The following is a 20000-nucleotide window of genomic DNA, read 5'->3' on the forward strand; positions in this document are numbered from 1 at the left end:
GATATTATGTGGGTATTCTGTACATGTATATGTTTATGTTAAGTGTGCGTTTATATGCAATGTTATATATATATATATATCATCATCATCATCAAGGGGCTAACGCCGCGGGGGGCGCATTCCCCCCGCATCCACCTTTCGCTTCCACCACGAGGACCCCCTCGAGGCGAGTCCCCCGGGGCGGCAAAAACCGGCCCTCTCTATTCCTCAGAAAGGTCTCGTGGCTGCCCCAAGCCAGATCCCCTAGGGGTCCCACAGGTCCCTCCACCCGGGGGTTGTCTCGCAAAGACACCTGGTGAGCAGGGTCGTCCATGGGGAGGCGAGCTAGGTGGCCTATAGCCTGATTTTGGCGACCCCCGGATTATGAAGTAACAGTCCATGCCGGTCTCACTGTAACCCCCCGGGTTGGAACGTGGTCCTCCCAACTGTACCCCATGACCGGCGAAGGGATTTGTTAAAAAAGGGCATCAGGGGGGGGACCCCAAAGGGCATGGATAGCGTCCAGGTTTCGTTTCCCCTAGAGCAAAAGGAAGTTAAAGGGCCTTAAAGCAGCAGCTTGGTCCTTTGCATAGTACCGACATCTCCAAACCTCTTTTTTGATCGGTTCGGCCCCTGTTGCCAGCCAAATTCCGTCTACTGACTTCCGGGTTGAAAACCCAGAGTATGGACTACCTACCAAAGGGTTTGAAAAACTTCTTGACTTCAACGTCCTCGCCGCAAGAGGATCGACTGAAGGGTTTCCCCTAACAGGCCCCAAAGTCCTGAATCTTGGTCTTGGCCCGGGGAACCTCTAACCGGGGGCTTCGCCTCTTTGCAAAATGCATCAAGAGGCCGCCACAAGGCCAAGGACTCAGATAGGATGGAACATCGTCGGCAAAGTCAAGGTCCGAGACCTTAATATTGCCTAGTGTTGTCCCACTGACTTTGGAGTAGCTCTCCCCCATTACCAGTCCATACAAGTTTAAAAAAGTGTTTGGGGCAAGGACAAGCCTTCCTCACCCCGAATAACGGGAAGAAGTTCGAAATACCCCCCCACACTTTACAGACTTTAGTCCCATATAGAGGCTTGCTATGGCCAAAATCGTTCGGAATTCCCCTGGGGCCTCAGGATCCCCATAGCGATTCCCGATCCCCGAGTAAAAGCCTTTTGAGGCGAGTAGGCTGCAACAACCCCACCAAAACTCACGACGGCTTTCCAAATTATTCGAAGGCTGATAGGGTTATTGTGGTTTTGCCAGGGTAAAACCCAGACTGCTCCGGTCTCTGGTGCCTCATAGGTGGTTGCGGATCTTCGAAGAATGTGAGCGAGAACCTTCCCTGGTATGCTGAGCAGTGAAATGCCAGGGTAGTTCTACGTCCCATCATCCCCTTTCCCTTTCCGAGGGGGATGACCACCCCCCTCAGCGGGTCGGGGAATGGTCCAGACTCCCAAATGGCAGGGACTGTATGCAGGCCCCCGAGCCATGGGTTAAAACCCCCCCCCTTTAGCAGTTCAGCAGGGATTCACATATCCCTGCAGTTTTCCCCCCACTTTTCAGCTTGGAAATCGCCAGCCTAACCTTGTTAGGGTAGGGGGTTCCTCGCTGATGGGGGGGCCCGGGCACAGGCACTGAGACACCCGCTTGATCCAACCCTAATTTTGGGGGACCCCCGGGGTACAATTTTCAAAATACTTCCCCCCCAAAACTTTCACGAACCCAAATATTGAGATGATCCGTCCATCTGCTGATCGGACTGCAGTCATCTGTGGGGAGGGCTTGGGGTTCAGTTTTTCAGGGCTTGGTAGGGGGGCGAAGTCATTTACCAAAAATGGCCTTTCGACCTCCCCAAAAGATTCCTATGAACTTTTCCCTTGCCCTTTTCTCAGCAGTGTCCGACCCCACGCACCATGGAACGGGAAAGACTTGTTCCCATTCAGCCGACCCTTGCGCACGCTTCAGGTGGCCTCAAATGTCTCCAGGGAGATGGTTTCTGCCTTGCCCTTGGGCGAAAGCCAAGGGACTCCTGAGCTGCTTCGAGGTTACGCGTTTAAAAGACTCCCACAGAGCAACGGACCCGTCGGGTTTTGCGGGTTTTGAAAATTTGGTCAGGACTGCCGTGGCGAACCCACGGGCAAAAATTCCTCCTCCCGTCTGCCCAAAGTGAAACACCTTAGGGTGGCCACTGGGGGGCGGGGAGTTTTGAAGTGGACCCGCGGGTAGCCACAAGAGCCTATGGTCGGGGGCCACAGAACTCAGACTCGGTAAACCTGCAGTTCTGGAGGACCCCACGCGTGCTGAAAATGTGGTCGATCCCCGGGGCCACTGTACCCGTATCGCTGTACCAAAGTCCAGGGGGATGCGAGTTGGAGCGCTGGGCCCAGGAGCCCCGAGATCCTCATTTTTTTGGGAATGCAAAGTCCCGGAGAAGGAGGCTAATTCTCGCATGGGGTCAGCTCCCCACCCGGGGGCCGACAGACATCCCGTAGCCAGCTCGGTCCCCGCCGGATCCGCATTGAAGTCGCCCCAAAAAGCGAAAGTCTCGCCCGGGGGGGAATCGCTGCTAAATGGGGGTTTTGGGGGTAGAACGCCCCTTTCACATCGGTTTTATGTACATCGGTAGGAGGGTTTTCACAATAAGAGACATAACCAAAGCAGCTTTAGTCTCAATGCCATGATAGCTCATCAACCGGGCCACCCGACTACCGCAGGCTGAATGACTGGAGATGGCTATGGGTACACCCTGGAGGTGGTGACCCGGCTGCGGCCCGACCCGTAGTAGGTGTAACCACCCCCACAGATCGTTCCGCTACCCGGTCTTTTCCCCCTCTGAGAGGGAGCCACCTCAACTCCCCGTCGCTTCAATTCCCCCATGCAGAGGTAACCGTTCAAACCCCCGCCGCAAGGGCCCGGGGTTCCCAAACGCCTACCCCGGAAAGGGACGCCTGAAATTAAGCCCGGGGGGTCACTCGGGTGCACGCTAAAAAAAAATTATAATTATATATAAATTTTTATATATATAATATATATATTTTATAATATATAAACTATGTATTAATTATATATATATATATATATATATATATATATATATATAACTTATGTTTATCTGTGGTAAATGGTAGGAAAGTACGTATTTGTATTTCGCAAGTGTAATATGTTAATATCTTTGTATTATCAAACATCATTTTCCCTCAACAAAACAGCAAAAATATAAGCCCAGTAAAAAAAAAAAACACAAGTAAAAGATTAATTCTTCACAAAAATGGTAAAGCTCTGAACGAAAGAACATTCCCAAAGATTCATTCGAGATAACAGATCGGCATTTCGATATTTTGCACCTTGAAAATTGCAATTCCCCACAAATTTTCCCACATAATTTTTGAAATTATGCAGGAAATATCCATCCCCTTCAAATGCTACGGGAAAAAATACTCATTACACCAAAAGTACAAAAAGCAAACCACCAAAAAGCATCCGTACACTTGGGTCGGGCCCGCTTTCTACGCCATCCCTTTCGTGTTCCCCCGGGTCGGGGGGTCAAGCGAGTCAGACTTATTCGGGTGCGGGGTTCTCGTCGTGCTTTTTCTCCCTTTTTCTTTTTTTCTGGGGGTCGGGAGAGGTTTCGAAGGATGATGAAAGGTTTTTGAAGGACGAGAAGAAGTTTTCGAAGGACGATCAAGAGGGTTTTTGAAGGGGGGATTTTTTAAGGAATTTTAACACAAGGGTTTATTGGTAAAACTATTTCGATTTAACATTATTATTATATTATTTTGTTTTTATTTTTTTTTCATGTGCGTCCAAAATTTTAGGAAATAACAAACTGGAAAAAGCTTTTTCGGATTTTTTTAAAAAAAATTTAGGCTTTTTATTTTAACATTTTTTATTAAAAAAAAAAAAAAAAAAAAAATAAAATAAAATAAAAAATAATATTACAAAACCCCTTTTCAGTATATTTTCGTTATTATCTAATTATTTTTAGTGTGTATATATATATACACTTTTTTTTTTTTTATTATCATTTTTTTTTTATTTTTTTTTTAAAAAAAGTGTTGCTGTACTTTCTTTTTGAAATAGATGGAATGAGTTTTTTTTAGCTTTTGATTAATATATTTTATATAAAAAAAGGGAAACTAAATGAAAAAATTTTATAATCATCTTTTTTGCTTTTGTATGTTTTGGTACACTGTAAGTAATTTTGGTTCACTATAAGCAAGTTACTTTATAACAGGGAGCACCCTTCCGTTCGATGAAAATCCTTATTCATTCATTGCAGATATTTTTATTATTTTATATCATTTATTATTAATTATTTTCATTATATTATTATTATTTTTATCATTATTTTTATTATTATTTTTATTATTTCTTTTTGTTATTTTTATTTTCATAAATTTCATTTTATTGTTTTTTTGATTATTATTTTTTTTTTTTTTGTCATTCTGAAGAATTTTTTTTATAGTAAAATGTTAGACAATTTTTTTATTATTATTTTTATTATTACATTATATTATTATTTTTTATTAAAATATTATTTGGGTTTTTTTTCCCATTACATTTTTTTTCCCTTTTTTTCTCTTCCACGTCATTACGAACTGAAAAGAGAAATACGTATTTTAAAAAGTTATACAAAATAAAATAATAATAATAATAATAAAAAAATAGTTTTAAATTTCAATTTTTTTCTTTTTCCCATTTCATTTTTTTCCCCTTTTTCTCTCTTTTCCCCTGCCATTACTGAAATGAACCGAAGAAAATATCGCAAAAAGGACGCAATTAATTGGGTCAAAAAAAAAAAAAAAAAAAAAAAAAAAAAAAAAAAAAAATTTAAAGTCATCCGTTTAGCCAACGAGGGTGGCCCGCAAGCTAGGCAAATTATTTTTAAATTTAGCAATATTTTATAAGTTATCAAAAGTTTAAGAAAAAAATCCACTCTTTAATCTATGATATCGAAGTGTCTCGATTAAAAAGACTTCAGAGTCATTTAAGGGGGGAAAAATTAAGTTCGTTTTGAGGTTTAATAAGCTCATTGTATGTACTTTTAGTAACTATTCTCTGCCATTAGATGTTAATGAGGACATGTCATGTTCGCGAAAAAGACAATTTCCTCCCTAATTGACGACACAAAAAACCCTTCGAAGATTCGGGCTCCCAGAATGATCAAATATTAACAAAAACCCTTTACATAAATAAGCCCTTCTTTTTTTTTTTTTACTTATTTATTAACGACAATCAAGGTTTTCAGTGTCATCACCCATTTATTTTCATTTCGATCAAGTTTTCTTTAAACTGCATTATCCACCTAATTTTTTATTTTATTACGATCAAGATTAATCTTTAAAGGTTAAAACCATCTATTTATTTTTTTAATTACGATCAATTTTAAACTCACACAAGAAGCCATGCCGAAGCCAACGAGTGCGACAACGAGAAGGGACCCAGCACAGAAACAAACGATGACCCACACAGGTGTTCCTGATTCCCCACTGTGAATTAATTAATGCTATTATAGGGGAAATTAATTATACTGTGTTTTAAATATATATAATTATATATTTTATTATATATATAAAATATTTTATATTGATATTTTATTGTACGTTGATAATTTTACCGTGTGATATACATATACAATATATATATATTAAATATATATATTTATAATAAAATATATTATTTAAAATAAAATATTATATATATATTTTGTATTTATACACACGCGTACATATATCTATCACTTTATAAGTGTCTGTATTATATATATATATATATATTATATATAATAATATATTATATTATAGTATATATAAAATATATATATAATATAATTTTATATTTTTTTTTTTTTTTTTTTTTTTTTTTTTTTTTTTTTTTTTTTTTTTTTGTATTATGTCTCTCTCATATAACCAAATGTATCTCTAGTATCTAACCCTATTTTAAATTTTTAAAACATGCATGTCTATATATACATATCAATATCTATTATCTATTTCTACGCTATGAAAATTTTCCAAAAAAATTTCATCTTGGGCCCTCGGTAAACCCTGCAGTTCTGGAGGATCCTCCATCGCGTGCTGACAAGAATGTGGTCGATCTCCTTGGCCACTGTACCGTATCGCTGTACCAAGTCCAGCGATGCGAGTTGGAGCGCTGGTACCAGGAGCCAGAGATCCTCATTTTCTGGGACCTAGCAAAGTCCCGGAGAAGGAGGCTATTCTCGCTACTGGGATCAGCTCCCGAGCCATGGGGGGCCGACAGACATCTCGTAGCCAGCTCGGTCACAGCCGGATACCGCATTGAAGTCGCCCAGAACAATGCGAATGTCTCGCCGGGGGCAATCGTCTGCTACAGATGCGAGTTTGGCGTAGAACGCCTCTTTCACATCGGTTTTATGTACATCGGTAGGAGCGTATACAGCAATAAGAGACATGAAGCCAAAAGCATGCTTCAGTCTCAATGCCATGATACGCTCATCAAACCGGTGTGTCACCTCGACTACCGCAGGCTGAAGTCGACTGGAGATGGCTATGGCTACACCCTGGAGGTGGTGACCATCGCTGCGGCCCGACCAGTAGTAGGTGTAACCACCCACACTGATCGTGCCGCTACCAGGTCTTCTCACCTCTGAGAGGGCAGCCACCTCAACTCCCAGTCGCTTCAATTCCCGCGATAGCAGAGGTAACCGCTCATCCTGCCGCAAGGACCGGATGTTCCAAGCGCCTACCCGGAAAGCACGCCTGAGGTTAAGCCTCGGGTGGTCACTCCGGGTGCACGCCATATATATATATATATATATATATACATATGTATATATATATATATATATATATATATATATATATATATATATATATATACTTATGTTTATCTGTGTGTAAATGTGTAGGAAAGTACGTATTTGTATTTCGCAAGTGTAATATGTTAATATCTTTGTATTCATACAAACATGCATTACCATCAACAAAACGATGCAAAAATATAAGCCCAGTAATCAAAATAAAACACAAGTAATAGAGTTAATTCTTCACAAAAATTGGTAAAGCTCTGAACGAGAATGAACATTCCCAAAGATTCATTCGAGATAACAGATCGGCATTTCGATATTAGCACCTTGAAAGTTGCAATTCCTACAATTTCCTACATAATTCTGGAAATTATGCAGGAAATATCCATCCCCATTCATAACTGCTACGGAAAATATACTCATTACACCAAAAGTACAAAAAGCAAGCCACACAAACGCATCCGTACACTTGGGTCTGGCTCCCGCTTGCTACGCCATCCGTGTTCGTGTTCCCAGGGTCGGAGGTCAAGCGAGCTCAGACTTACTTCGCTGGTGCGGCGGTTCTCGTCGTGCTTCTTCTCCTTCTTCTTCTTCTTCCTGTGGGTCGTGGAGAGGTTTACGAAGGATGATGAAGAGGTTTATGAAGGACGATGAAGAAGTTTACGAAGGACGATCAAGAGGTTTATGAAGGGTGGGATTTTTTTTAATGGAATTTTAAGCACAAGTTGATTGGTAAAACTAGTACAGTATATTAACATTATTATTATTATTATTTTGTTATCTATTTTCTTTATCTAATGTGCGTCCAATTTCAGGAAATAACAAACTGGAAACGCTTTTTCGGATTTTTTAAAAACATTTAGTGCTTATATTTACACACATTTTGTATTAAAAAAAAAAAAAAAAAATAATAATAATAAAATAAATAATAATATTACAAAGCCCTTATCATTGTATATTGTTCTGTTATTATCATAATTATTATTAGTGTGTATATATATATACACTTTTTTTTTTATTTATTTATCATTTTTATTTATTTATTTTTAAAAAATGTGTTGCTTGTACTTACTTTTCTGAAATTAGATGGAATGCAGTTGTTTTTAGCATTTTGATTAATACTATATATGATAAAAAGGGAATCTAAATGAAAAATTATATAATCATCTTTCTTGCTTATGTATGTTTTGGTACACTGTAAGTAATTTTGGTTCACTATAAGCAAGTTACTTTATAACAGGTAGCACCATTCCGTCTCGATGAAAATCCTTCATTCATTCATTGCAGATATTATTATTATTATTATTATTATTATTATTATTATTATTATTATTATCATTATTATTATTATTATTATCATTATTATTATTATTATTATTATTATTATCATTATTATTATTATTATTATTAATATTATTATTATTGTTTTCTTTTCCGATTATCATTATTTTCCCTTTTTCTCTCTTCTCACTGTCATTACTGAACTGAACTGAAGAAATACGTATTGTAAAAAGTTATACAAAATAATAATAATAATAATAATAATAATAATAGTATTAATTACAATTGTTTTCTTTTCCGATTATCATTATTTTACCCCTTATTCTCTCTTTTCCACTGCCATTACTGAAATGAACCGAAGAAAATTCATCGCAAAAAGTGACGCAAATTAATTGGGTCAAAAAAAAAAAAAAAAAAAAAAAAAAAAAAAAAAAATTAACGTCATCGCGTTTAGCCAACGAGGGTGCCAGACACAGCTAGATGCACAATTATTTGTATAATTTACGCAATATTATTATAAGTTATCAAAAGTTAAACGAAAAAAATCACACTCTTCAATCTATGATATCGAAGTGTCTCGATTATAAACGACTATCAGAGTCATTTAAGGGGAAAATTAAGTTTCGTTTTGAGGTTTAATAAGCTCATTGTATGTACTTTGAGTAACTCATTCTCTGCCCATTAGCATGTTAATGAGGACATGTCATGATTCGCTGAATAAAGACAATTTCCTCACCTAATTAGACGACACAACATAATCCCTTCGAATGATTCGACTCCCAGAATGATCAAATATTAACAAAACACATTTACATAAATAAGCCCTTCTTTTTTTTTTACTTACTTATTCATTAACGACAATCAAGGTTATTCATGTGTCATTCACCTATTTATTTATTCATTACGATCAAGTTTAATCTTTAAACTGCATTATCCACCTAATTATTTATTCATTACGATCAAGATTAATCTTTAAAGTGTATAATCCATCTATTTATTTTATTAATTACGATCAATTTTAAACTCACACAATGAAGCCGATGCCGAAGCCAACGAGTGCGACAACGAGAAGGGACACCAGCACAGAAACAACGATGACCCACACAGGTGTTCCTGATTCCTTATCTGTGAATTAATTAATGCGTAGTTATAGGGAAGTTAATTACTACTGTGTATATAATATATATATATATATATATATATATATATATATATATATATATATATATATATATAATATATATATATATATAGTATATATATATATATATATATATATATATATATATTTTTTTTTTTTTTTTTTTTTTTTTTTTTTTTTTTTTTTTTTCTGTATGTATGTCTCTCTCTATATATACACAAACTGTATCTCTATGTATCTAGACGTATTTATATATTTATATACATGCATGTCTATATATATCTATATCAATATCTATATATCTATCTTCTACGTCTATGTATCCATATTCATCTAAGTAACTATGGATCTATCTATCTATCGATCTAGCTACCTGGTTATCAATATATTTATATATATATATATATATATATATATATATATATATATATATATATATATAAACAGAAACACATACAGTAACATCCAAGTTAATCTTCCACTGCATTTATATTCAAAATCTTACTTATTAAATATTACTTCCTTAAAAAAAAAAAAAAAAATCTTACCCGTCAAATCTGAAAGAATTACTTTGAAAATCTTACTTGAAAGACTTACTTCGAAATTTTTATTCACTGGAAAACTTAGTCAAAATCTTACTTATCAGATCTTACTTACAGAAAAAATTATTAGATCTTATTGAAAATCTTATATTCAAATTCTTATCTACTAACCCTTACTTACCGGAAAACCAAAATCTTACTTATAAAAAAACTTACAGTCCGTAAAGAAAAAAAATCATCCAAAATCTTACTCATTAGATTTTAGTGAAAATTTTACATTCCAAATATTCCGTAGTGAAAAACTTACATTCAAAATCTTACTAATTAAATCTTAATGAAAAATCTTACATTCCAAATCTTACGTAATGAAAACCTTACATTGAAAATTTTGCTTACTAACCCATATTCACTGAAAAAACTTACAATCGAAATCCAGGAGGCGCGCCCCTTCGACCGCTGCCCCGTCGGCGCCCACAGCCACGACCAACACCCGCAGAGAGCGACTGTCCTTCGGGGATCTGAAGCCCTGGGAACAGACCCTCGCAGAAGACCTGAAAGCGACCTCCTCTTCTTCCTCCTCCTCCTTCTTCTTCCTCTCCTCTTCCTCCTCCTTCTCCTCACACGAAGTCACGCCCTCAGAAAGGATGTCCGTGGGCGTGGCGGGGTCGTAGATCGTGACTTCCACCGTCGCGTTGCCAGGGAAGTCTCCGGTGACGACCATCTTGTCGCCTCCTTCCTGCGTGAGGCTGAAGTCACCCGGAAGCGCTGGGGTGAGGGGGAGGGGGAGGGGGAGGGGGGGAGGGGAGAGTGTGAAGTGGAAGTAGTAAAGTGCTTTGGATTTAGTTACTGTTGTCATTATTATTATTATTATTATTATTATTATTATTATTATTATTATTATTATTATCATTATTATTATCATTATTATTACTATAATCATTATTTGCCTTATTATGCTTAACATTATTATTATTATCAGTACTACAACTATTATTGTTGTTATTGCTATTATTATTATTATTATTATCATTATTGTTATTATTACTATTATTATTATCATTATCGTTATTATCACTATTATTACTATCATAATCTATTCATCTTTATCATCATTTTCATCACCCTTATCATAATAATAGTGATAATAATAATAAAAAAAACAACAACATTATTATTATCAGTATTGTTCTTATTATCATATTCTTATCATTATCATCGTCATCATTATCATCACCATTATCATTATTATTAATATTATAATATATAATATATATATATATATAATATATATATATGTATATATATATATATATATATATATATATATATATTTGTAATATATATATACACACACACACACACACACACACACACACACCACACACACACACACACACACACACACACACACACACACACACACAGTATATATATATATATATATATATATATATATATATAATATATATATATATATATATAGAAATAGAGAGAGAGAGAGAGAGAGAATGAGAGAGAGAGGAGAGAGAGAGAGAGAGAGAGAGAGAGAGCAAAAGAGAGAGATAGGAGAGAGAGAGAGAGAGAGCAGAGAGGAGAAGAGAGAGAGAGAGAGAGACGAGAAGAGAGAGTAGAGAGAGAGAGAGACACAGAGAGAGAGAGAAGCAGAGAGAGAGAGAGAGAGAGAGGAGAGAGAGAGAGAGAGAGAGAGAGAGAAGAGAGAGAGATGAGAGAGAGAGAGAGAGAGAGAGAGAGAGAGAGAGAGAGAGAGAGAGAGAGAGAGAGAGAGAGAGAGAGAGAGAGAGAGAGAGAGAGAGAGAGAGAGAGAAAGAGAGAGGAGAGAGAGAGGAACAGAGAGAGAGAAAGAAAACAGAGAGAGAGAGAGAGAAGAGAGAGAGAGAAGAGAGAAGAAAGAGAGAGAGAGAGAGAGAGAGAGAGAGAGAGAGAGAGAGAGAGAGAGAGAGAGAGAGAGAGAGAGACAGAAAGAGAGAGAGAGAGAGAGAGAGAGAGAGAGAGAGAGAGAGAGAGAGAGAGAGAGAATAGAAAGAGAAAGAGAACAGAGAGAGAGAGAGAGAGGAGAAAAGAAAGACGAATAAACCAAGAGAAAAGGAGAAACCAAGAAAGACTGGGAACAGTCGCAACGGCAGAGAAAGCACCAGACACTCACAGTTAAACGTCCCGGTGGAATCATCACACTGTTGCATCACCGACGCCTTCACTCCCTCTCCTTCTGCGTTATTGACGATGTCGATGCAGTGGGCCCGGACGGCAGGTTCGTTCGAGACCTCAAGAAAGTAGCAAGGGCTTTCTGTCCCCCTGCAAGACCCCGCGTCATCTAACACGACCTCCTGCTGCTTGCCTGTGGCTAATCTGAAGGACGTTGTGGTGTTGGTCTTCCACACCTCGTCCACCTCGGCGTCCAACGCTACAGACCGAGGAAGAAAAGCAAGTACAGTATATATGAGCGTGCGTGTATATATCTGAGTAAATACACGCACGAGGAGTACGTCCAAAGGGTTTTAGTTCTCAGGCTCTTGTTTATCAGAAATTTAGCTAATTTAAGTTTTCGCCTGCAATATAAACAAAGATATCTTCACTTTAATACATTAAGGTTGAATATATCGAAGTTCATGTTATAAATGAAAGTTTAAATTGACAAAACAATAAATATATTGTCGGATATCTGATCTGAGACCCCCCTCTGGACACGCTTACCTTCATATAAGAAAAAAGGTCTATTATCTTCTGTAAGTGAGAATAAGTAGAAGCTGTTCCCCTTAACTGTGCAGGTCAGGAAAGATGTACAAAGAGAGTGAATTGGAACTTTGGTGAAATAAAGAGATGAATAAGAAGGTAGACTGGATTATATATCGATATAATTCTGTCGCCGGATCTGTTTTTACCTTTTTTTTTGAGTTATTGCCAACAGTTTCATTATTCACACTTAATACATATTGTGTGAAGGCATCTATGATGCTGTACTTATGGCGCGTTTGATAACAAAAATAGAATCAGAGAGAAAGAGAGAGAGCGAGAGAGAGAGAGAGAGAGAGAGAGAGAGAGAGAGAGAGAGAGAGAGAGAGAGAGAGAGAGAGAGAGAGAGAGAGAGAGAGAAAATGGGGAGTGAGTGAGTGAGTGAGAGAGAGAAAGAGAGAGAGAGAAAAGGGGGTGAGAGAGAGAGAGAGAGGAGAGAGAGAGAGAGAGAGAGAGAGTGAGAGAGAAAAGAGAGAGGGAGAGAGGCAGAGAGAAAAGAGAGGCAGAAAAGAGAGAGAGGGGGAAAAGAGAGGGGCGGGAAGAGAGGGGAGGCAGGGGGAGAGAGAGAGAAAATGGGGGAAGTAAGTGCGTGAGTGAGAGAGAAGAAAAAAAAGAGGAGAAATAGTGGGTGAGTGAGAGAGAGAAAGGGGAGAGAAAAGAATAGGGGGGTTGAGAGAGAGAGAGGGGAGAGGAAGAGAAAGAAGAGAGAGAGAGAGAAGGGGAAAGAGAGGGAGAGAGAGAAAAGGAGAGAGTGAGTGAGGAGGAGTGGGTAAAGTGAGTGATTAAAAAGAGAGAGTGGAGAGAGAGAGAGAGAAAAAGGAGAGAGATAGTGAGGGAGAAAAGGGAAAAGAGGGGAAGAGAGAAAAGGGGAGAGATGGAGAGAGGGAAGGGAAGAGAGAGAGAGAGGGGAGAAAAGGGGGGAAGGAGGGGGAGAGAGAGGAGAGAGAGAAAAAGAGAAGAGAGAGAGAGAGAGAGAGGAGAGAGGGGAGAGAGAGAAAAAGAGAGAGAAAAGAAAGAGAGAAAAGAGAAAAGAGAGGAGGGGAAAAGGGGAGGGGGAAGGGGAAAGGAGAGGAAAAAGAGAGAGAAAAAAAGATAGCGAGAGAGAGAAAGGGGAAAAGAGAGGGGGTGTGTGTGTGAAAGAGAGAGAAAGGAGAGAGGGGAAGAAAAGAGAAAAGGGAAAGGGGAAGAAGGGGAGAGAAAAGGGGGAGAGAGAGAGAGAGAGAGGGGGAGAAAAAGAGAGAGAGAAAAGGGGGGAGGAGAGAGAGAGATAAGGAGAGAGAGAGAGAGAGAGGGAGAGAGGGGAGAGAGAGAGACGAGAGAGAGAGAGAGGAGGGGGGAAAAGAAAGGAGAGAAGAGAGAGAGGAGAGCGAGAGAGAGAGAGAGAGGAAGGAGGAGAGAGAGAGGGGAGAGAGAGAGAAGAAGAGAGAGAGAGAGGGAGAGAGAGAGAGAGAGAGCGAGAGGAGAGAGAGAGAGAGAGCGAGAATGGGGAGAAAGAGAGATAAACCCTGCCTGACACAGACGGACACAGACAGAAACACAGACGGACAGCCTTAGAGGTCCCCTTTTGAGGCGACATGGGCCCCGCCCCACTCAGCAGCGTCCCATTTCTAACCAAAACCCACGAAGCCCCACGGCCGCTCCGTGTGAAGGGACGTCCAGGCTGTATTCCGAAGTCGTAGCCGCCAGGTCGTGCTCCTCGGAGGCCGTGGCGACGTTAGAGACGAAGGTAACGTACTCAGCTCGCTTGGCGCCGCTGCTGCTCACGACCTGCACGCGAGTCTCCCCCGCAGGACTCTGGCTGAGGGACGTGACGCTCCAGATGGCGGATCTTGGGGGCGGTTCTGGAGAGAGGAAGAGAGAGAGTGAGAGGAAGCGAGAGAGGAGAGAGAGTGAGAGTGAGAGGAAGCGAGAGAGGAGAGAGAGAGAGAGTGAGAGGAAGCGAGAGAGGAGAGAGAGGGAGAGTGAGAACGAGATTGCGGCTTCTGTGTTCGTGCTTTTAATGTGGATTAATTTATCCTCATGTTGGTTTATCTTTGCGGTGGTTCTGGAGAGGGAAAGATTTTTTTTTTTTTTTTTTGGTTATCAGTAGTCTTAGTAGTGTAGGGTAATGTCAAGTTTGTAGTAGTAAAAAATAGTAGATAGAGTATATAGTCGTTTTTGTTGTTTTTAGAAGGGGAGGGCATCGAATAATAGGGAAAGTGGGAAAAGTAGAGTGTAGTAGGTTCGTAGTAGTAGTAGTGGCGGTGGTGGTAGTAGTAGTAGTAGTAGTAGTAGTAGTAGTAGTAGTAGAAGTAGAAGTAGTAGTAGTAGTGGTGGTGGTGATGTTGGTAGTAGTAGTAGAAGTAGTAGTAGTAGTAATATTCGCAGTGATAGTAGTAGTAATAATAACGATAGTAGTAGTAGTATTGGTAATAGTAATATCATTATCATAATTATTTCTAGTAGTAGTAGCAGTAGTAATACTGGTAGTTGTAGTCCTGCTACAATCCGCTGTTATTGTTCTGTAGTAATAAAATAATAATAATAATATAATCACCACTTTCATCCTAGTAACAGCAGCCATCCACACCGACCTTCATGTACTACAGGATACGTGACGCTGTAAGTGTCTGCAGTCCTCTTAATGGTGACTTCATCCGTCTCCGTCACACGACAGAAGAATGACTGACACAGTGGCTCGTCTGGGGTGTTGTTATCGCACTGGACACTAGCCTCTCCGTGTAGCTTTATTGCGTAGCTTCCGGCGGTGTTCGAGCTGCCCAGGCTAACACGGAAGACGTCGAGAGTTAGCTGGTCGACGGCCGCTTTGTGTACTGTTGGGGGGAAAGGAGAGGGGGGTGAAGGGAAGGGGAGAGGACGGGAGGGTAGGAGGTCTCTCTCTCTCTCTCTCTCTCTCTCTCTCTCTCTCTCTCTCTCTCTCTCTCTCTCTCTCTCTCTCTCTCTCTCTCTCTCTCCTCTCACTTTATATATATACGTACAAATATATACATACAATATATATATATATATATATATATATATATATATATATATATACATATACATATATATATATATATATATATATATATATATATATATATATATATATATATATATATATATATGCATTTATCCACTCATTCTCTCAGTCCACGCCCCCCCCCCCCCAAGATCCACGAGCAACGACCCCATTATTCCGCCCACCTTGGAAATCCAGCGCGAACGACCCCTCGACGTCGTCCTCCTCGTCCAGCATCACGACCACGACCCCAAACACCTCCAGGTCGTCGGGAATGGCCACCTGCTGCGAGCACGACCCCGCACGACCCTCTGTACACGCGTAGTCGTCGGGAGACAGGATGGCGTTCGTGTCCAGGTGAAAGACGACCAGTTCTGCTCTCGGGAAGTCGTTGGAGGTGAGTCGTATCTCCTTCAGGTCGTACAGGTCCAGGAGGGGGGGTTCGGGGAGGTCTGTTAGGGGGGGGAGAGGGGGAAGGTCGTGAGTTGTGGTGGTGGTTCTGGGGTCGTGGTGGAGGTGTTGGTGGGTGGAGGTGGTGATGGTGGTCGTGGTGATTTGGTGGGGGTGGTGGTGGTGGTGATCATAACGATGATTCTGGCAGTGATAATGACAATTATAATGAGAGCAATAATAGGGATAGTGAAAAAAATGCACTTTATGTAAATATCACTCTAGTTATTTGAATCACCAGTAATATATGAGAGAGAGGGGGGGGGGAGGAGAGAGAGAGAGAGAGAGAGAGAGAGAGAGAGAGAGAGAGAGAGAGAGAGAGAGAGAGAGTTTATATAGATAGAGAGAGACAAACAGACGGAAAAAAGGGAGAGATAGAGTGAGAAATTTCCCCCCTTTTCTCCCTTCCTCCACCCACCCCTCCCTCCTACCCACCCACGCACCTCTCCCTCCCTCACTTCCACCCACCCATCTTTCCTCCCTTCCCTCCCTCTCTCCCTCCCTCCCACCACCCCATCCTTCCCTACCTCTCCCCTTCTCTCCCTCTTCCTCCCTCCCACCTACCTATCCCTCCCTCAATACCCACTCACCCACTCACCCACCCACTCACCTTGGAACGGACTCACATACACCTCACACTGGTTTATCGTCTGCCCGTCTTCAGTGTGGAGAACTGCGCACCGAGGAACAGTATCAGGCAGTTCGTCGCGGAGAAAATAACACGGGCTTTTTTCCCTCTTGCAAACAGCCCCTTCGTGTACGAAAACTTCATCGAGGGACCCAGTGTCGACGCGGAGGGAAGACTTCTGTGGGTTGTAGTCCCCGCCCACCCACGACAGACGGGCGTCCAGGGCTGTGGGCGTGAGACAGGGATACAATAACAACGATAATTATAATAAGTCATATATATATATATATATATATATATATATATATATATATATATATGTATATATATATGTATATATATGTATATATATGTATACACACACACACACACACACACACACACACACACACACACACACACACACACACACACACACACACACACACACACACACACACGTCATTCAGCAATATCTTTCTTTCTGATAACTGTAAAAACACAACAAAAGCGAAAGACAATATATGACGTATCGAGCAAAACATGAGAACATTTGGTCTGAGAACACAACATGTTTCAAACACGTTCCCTCACCTTGCAGCGTCACGACCGCCTCCCCAACACAGGACTTTGATTCGCTGTCATCTTCGGCCGAGAACACGAGCAAGACCCTCTGTCCAGCGGGGAGGTGCTGCCCTTCGTGAGTCACCTCGAAGTTGACTGTAGGACTCTCCTGCACCGGCACAGCCTCCCAGCCGAGCTCCTTGGCCTCATCTTCCAATCGGAGGGCGAGGTATGCTGAGGTGGCCTTGGAGGAGAAGGCGCTGAAGTCGACGGCGATTTGGGTGGTGGTGTTGGAGGTGGCGGTGATGGAGGTGATGGGGCACTTCGGAGGGAGGTCTTCAGCTGGTAGGGGAGGCGGGGAAGGAGGGAGGGAGGGAGGGAGGGAGGGAGGGTCAAGGGAGAGGACGGATTGGTAGATGGATAATGGAAGGGGGAAGGGAGAAGTAGGCATTAAGATTTTTATTTATAGCATTTGAATTTGAATATTTGAGATTTATATTTACAACAGATGTATACTTGAATCTTTATTATTTATATTCGCAATACATGTACACTAGAATCTTTAAGTTTTATCCTTACAATAGAATCTTTAATTTGCAACAGATGTATGCATATGTATATTCGAATCTTAAAGCTTTATATTTGGCACACAGGAATGCTTGAACTTTAAGCTTTATATTTGCAACAGATGTATGCATAGGTTCCTTTAATAACCCTGATCTGAGGCAAAAAAATAGCAAATACACAAAGCTGACATTAACTCGGTGGTAGGTATAAAGTCTAATTCACATGAAATAAAAAAACAATATAAACACCTTTTTAAAATTCATGCAATGAGTATTTGAAACTCGGACGACTGCATTTTGGTGTAAATTTGTATTTTAAACTGAAATGAGTTTAGAAAAGTAATAAAAACAGAAACACACAAAAGAGCACAAAAATTAAACCAACCTGGTGTATTGATGTAGGAAAACAAACAAATACCTAAACTCTCCTCGAGTCTCCTTGTACTGTCCAGCTGCCTGCACTTATACCTGGTACACCCACTGATCTAAAAAAAAAAAAAGACTGGATCGAGCAACCCATTGTTCCATCTCCTGAAACTCTGAAGCCAAATTTGATTTCCGCCATCTTAGGAGGTCCAAATGCCCTGATGTAAACAATGTAGTGTACTGGCTGCCGTCACATCGAAGATGCCAAGTTGCAGCGCTTTTGCTTGCACTAACCGAACGGGATCAAAAAAGAGTGAAAGTACTTCAAATATAACATTTCACGAGTAAGTGCTCGCTTTGTGCCTACCTGGTTTTATACTTAATTTTACAAGCCCAAGATCTGACTTGGTCATTTCTAGGCCACAAATTTACAAGCCCAAGATCTGACTTGGTCATTTCTAGGCCACAACTCGAAACGATCGATTATGACAGGATTTCATTCAAAGAACGGAGTTCCTGTAACTCAGTTGGCTAAAATTTGATAATAATGAAAGCTAGATATTGATTTAATGAAGATTTAGCAGTCTGAACACTGACACTGAACGCCGACAGATATTAATATTTGACGAGGCCTCGCGCCTTGGCGATGGACTTCCTCTCTTGACGAAAGGATAAGCACTTAGCAGTTGACTTTCAACTATCACAAATAATTATAATAAAATAAATTAAATAAATTAAATATTATATATTATTAAATTATAAAATTATTATTAAATATATTATATATTAATAAATTAAATAAATTAAATATATATATTATATATTATATTAATATAATAAATAAATTAAATAAATTAAAATATAATTTATATATAATTATTTATTCGCTTGCCCTATAGCTTCCCTAATTACTGTTATTTTAAATTTTGCATTGCATCACCGCGTTGTATCACAGCAGAAAAATTTCAGTATATTGTAAGTAATTTTCTAAGAGTTCGCGTATACGTCTGAATAGCTGACCGATTCAAAACGTAAGTATATGGTACACTAGAGCCACATACCCTTCTTTGCCTGTTCAATCCTGCCAAGGCTCGCGATCTTCCATAGATGGGGTTGAAGCAATTGCCAGACAGCATCACTTAACCATTAGGCCTAGACATTCTTGGCTCCGACGTAATGCAGGGCACCGAAAAATAAGCTAAAAATGACACTGTTCACGTGAATTCTTCTGTCCAGATTCCCTTAATGAGGTTGTGATATTCACAGCCTCCATGACGTCCCGAACTACGTCCATGGCTTCCTAACACACGCTTTTGCCTTTTTGCACCTCCTAGGATGGCCGCCAAGGTGCCCATGCCGGCTTCACATTACAACTGCAGTTGCTCGATCCAGCCTTTTTTTGAGATCAGTGGGTACACCCCATTTTCGGTAAACAGTAGAAGCGGCAACATTGTGTTTGTTTACATTCTCGTAATACAGCTTGAATAGATTGGAGCTTGCGATAACAACAAAACGAATAAAATCGAATGAAAATATATTTCTTACATAGAAAATATTTGGATATATATATCCTGTTCACTTATCTACACACACACACACACACACACACACACACACACACACACACACACACACACACACACACACACACACACACACACACACACACATATATATGTTTATACACATACATATATATGTATATGTATAAACACACATATACAAATATGTATAAAATAAATTTGGGTAGCGCCAACGAAATGAGTTACCAAATCTTCTTACTGTCATGTTTTAATTTTCAATAAGTATATTTCAGACCAATGAAGCACTGAAACCCGAATAAGAAAACCCATGTGCAGTAATCTGGATTTTCGTTATTTACTAATTTTTTGGCAAATCAATTAATCAAGTGGGGTATTAGGCACCATGTCCTGGAGGCTAGGTGTGTGTAAAGCTTCGAAATTCTCAA

At 39.8% G+C, this 20000-nt stretch overlaps 2 protein-coding genes across 2 annotated transcripts in view; both read right to left on the reverse strand.

Annotated features, from left to right (window-relative positions):
- LOC119573376 overlaps positions 1–12238 on the reverse strand; it is a 14038-nt gene extending 1800 nt beyond the window's left edge. The window contains exons 1-4 of the mRNA XM_037920596.1: positions 11891–12238; positions 10150–10491; positions 9072–9168; positions 7230–7359 (exon numbers count right to left, since the gene is read on the reverse strand). Coding sequence (XP_037776524.1) covers positions 7230–7359; positions 9072–9168; positions 10150–10491; positions 11891–11927 — 606 coding nt within the window. The 5' untranslated portion in view covers positions 11928–12238. The remainder of the gene's footprint in view (positions 1–7229; positions 7360–9071; positions 9169–10149; positions 10492–11890) is intronic.
- A 1829-nt stretch (positions 12239–14067) lies between these two features.
- Positions 14068–20000, reverse strand: part of LOC119573590 — a 21770-nt gene continuing 15837 nt past the window's right edge. Inside the window, exons 15-19 of the mRNA XM_037920801.1 lie at positions 17130–17441; positions 16539–16781; positions 15664–15930; positions 15051–15290; positions 14068–14318 (exon numbers count right to left, since the gene is read on the reverse strand). Coding sequence (XP_037776729.1) covers positions 14068–14318; positions 15051–15290; positions 15664–15930; positions 16539–16781; positions 17130–17441 — 1313 coding nt within the window. The remainder of the gene's footprint in view (positions 14319–15050; positions 15291–15663; positions 15931–16538; positions 16782–17129; positions 17442–20000) is intronic.

This window comes from Penaeus monodon, chromosome 5, assembly GCF_015228065.2.
Source record: "Penaeus monodon isolate SGIC_2016 chromosome 5, NSTDA_Pmon_1, whole genome shotgun sequence".
NCBI classification, from domain to species: Eukaryota; Metazoa; Arthropoda; class Malacostraca; order Decapoda; family Penaeidae; genus Penaeus; species Penaeus monodon.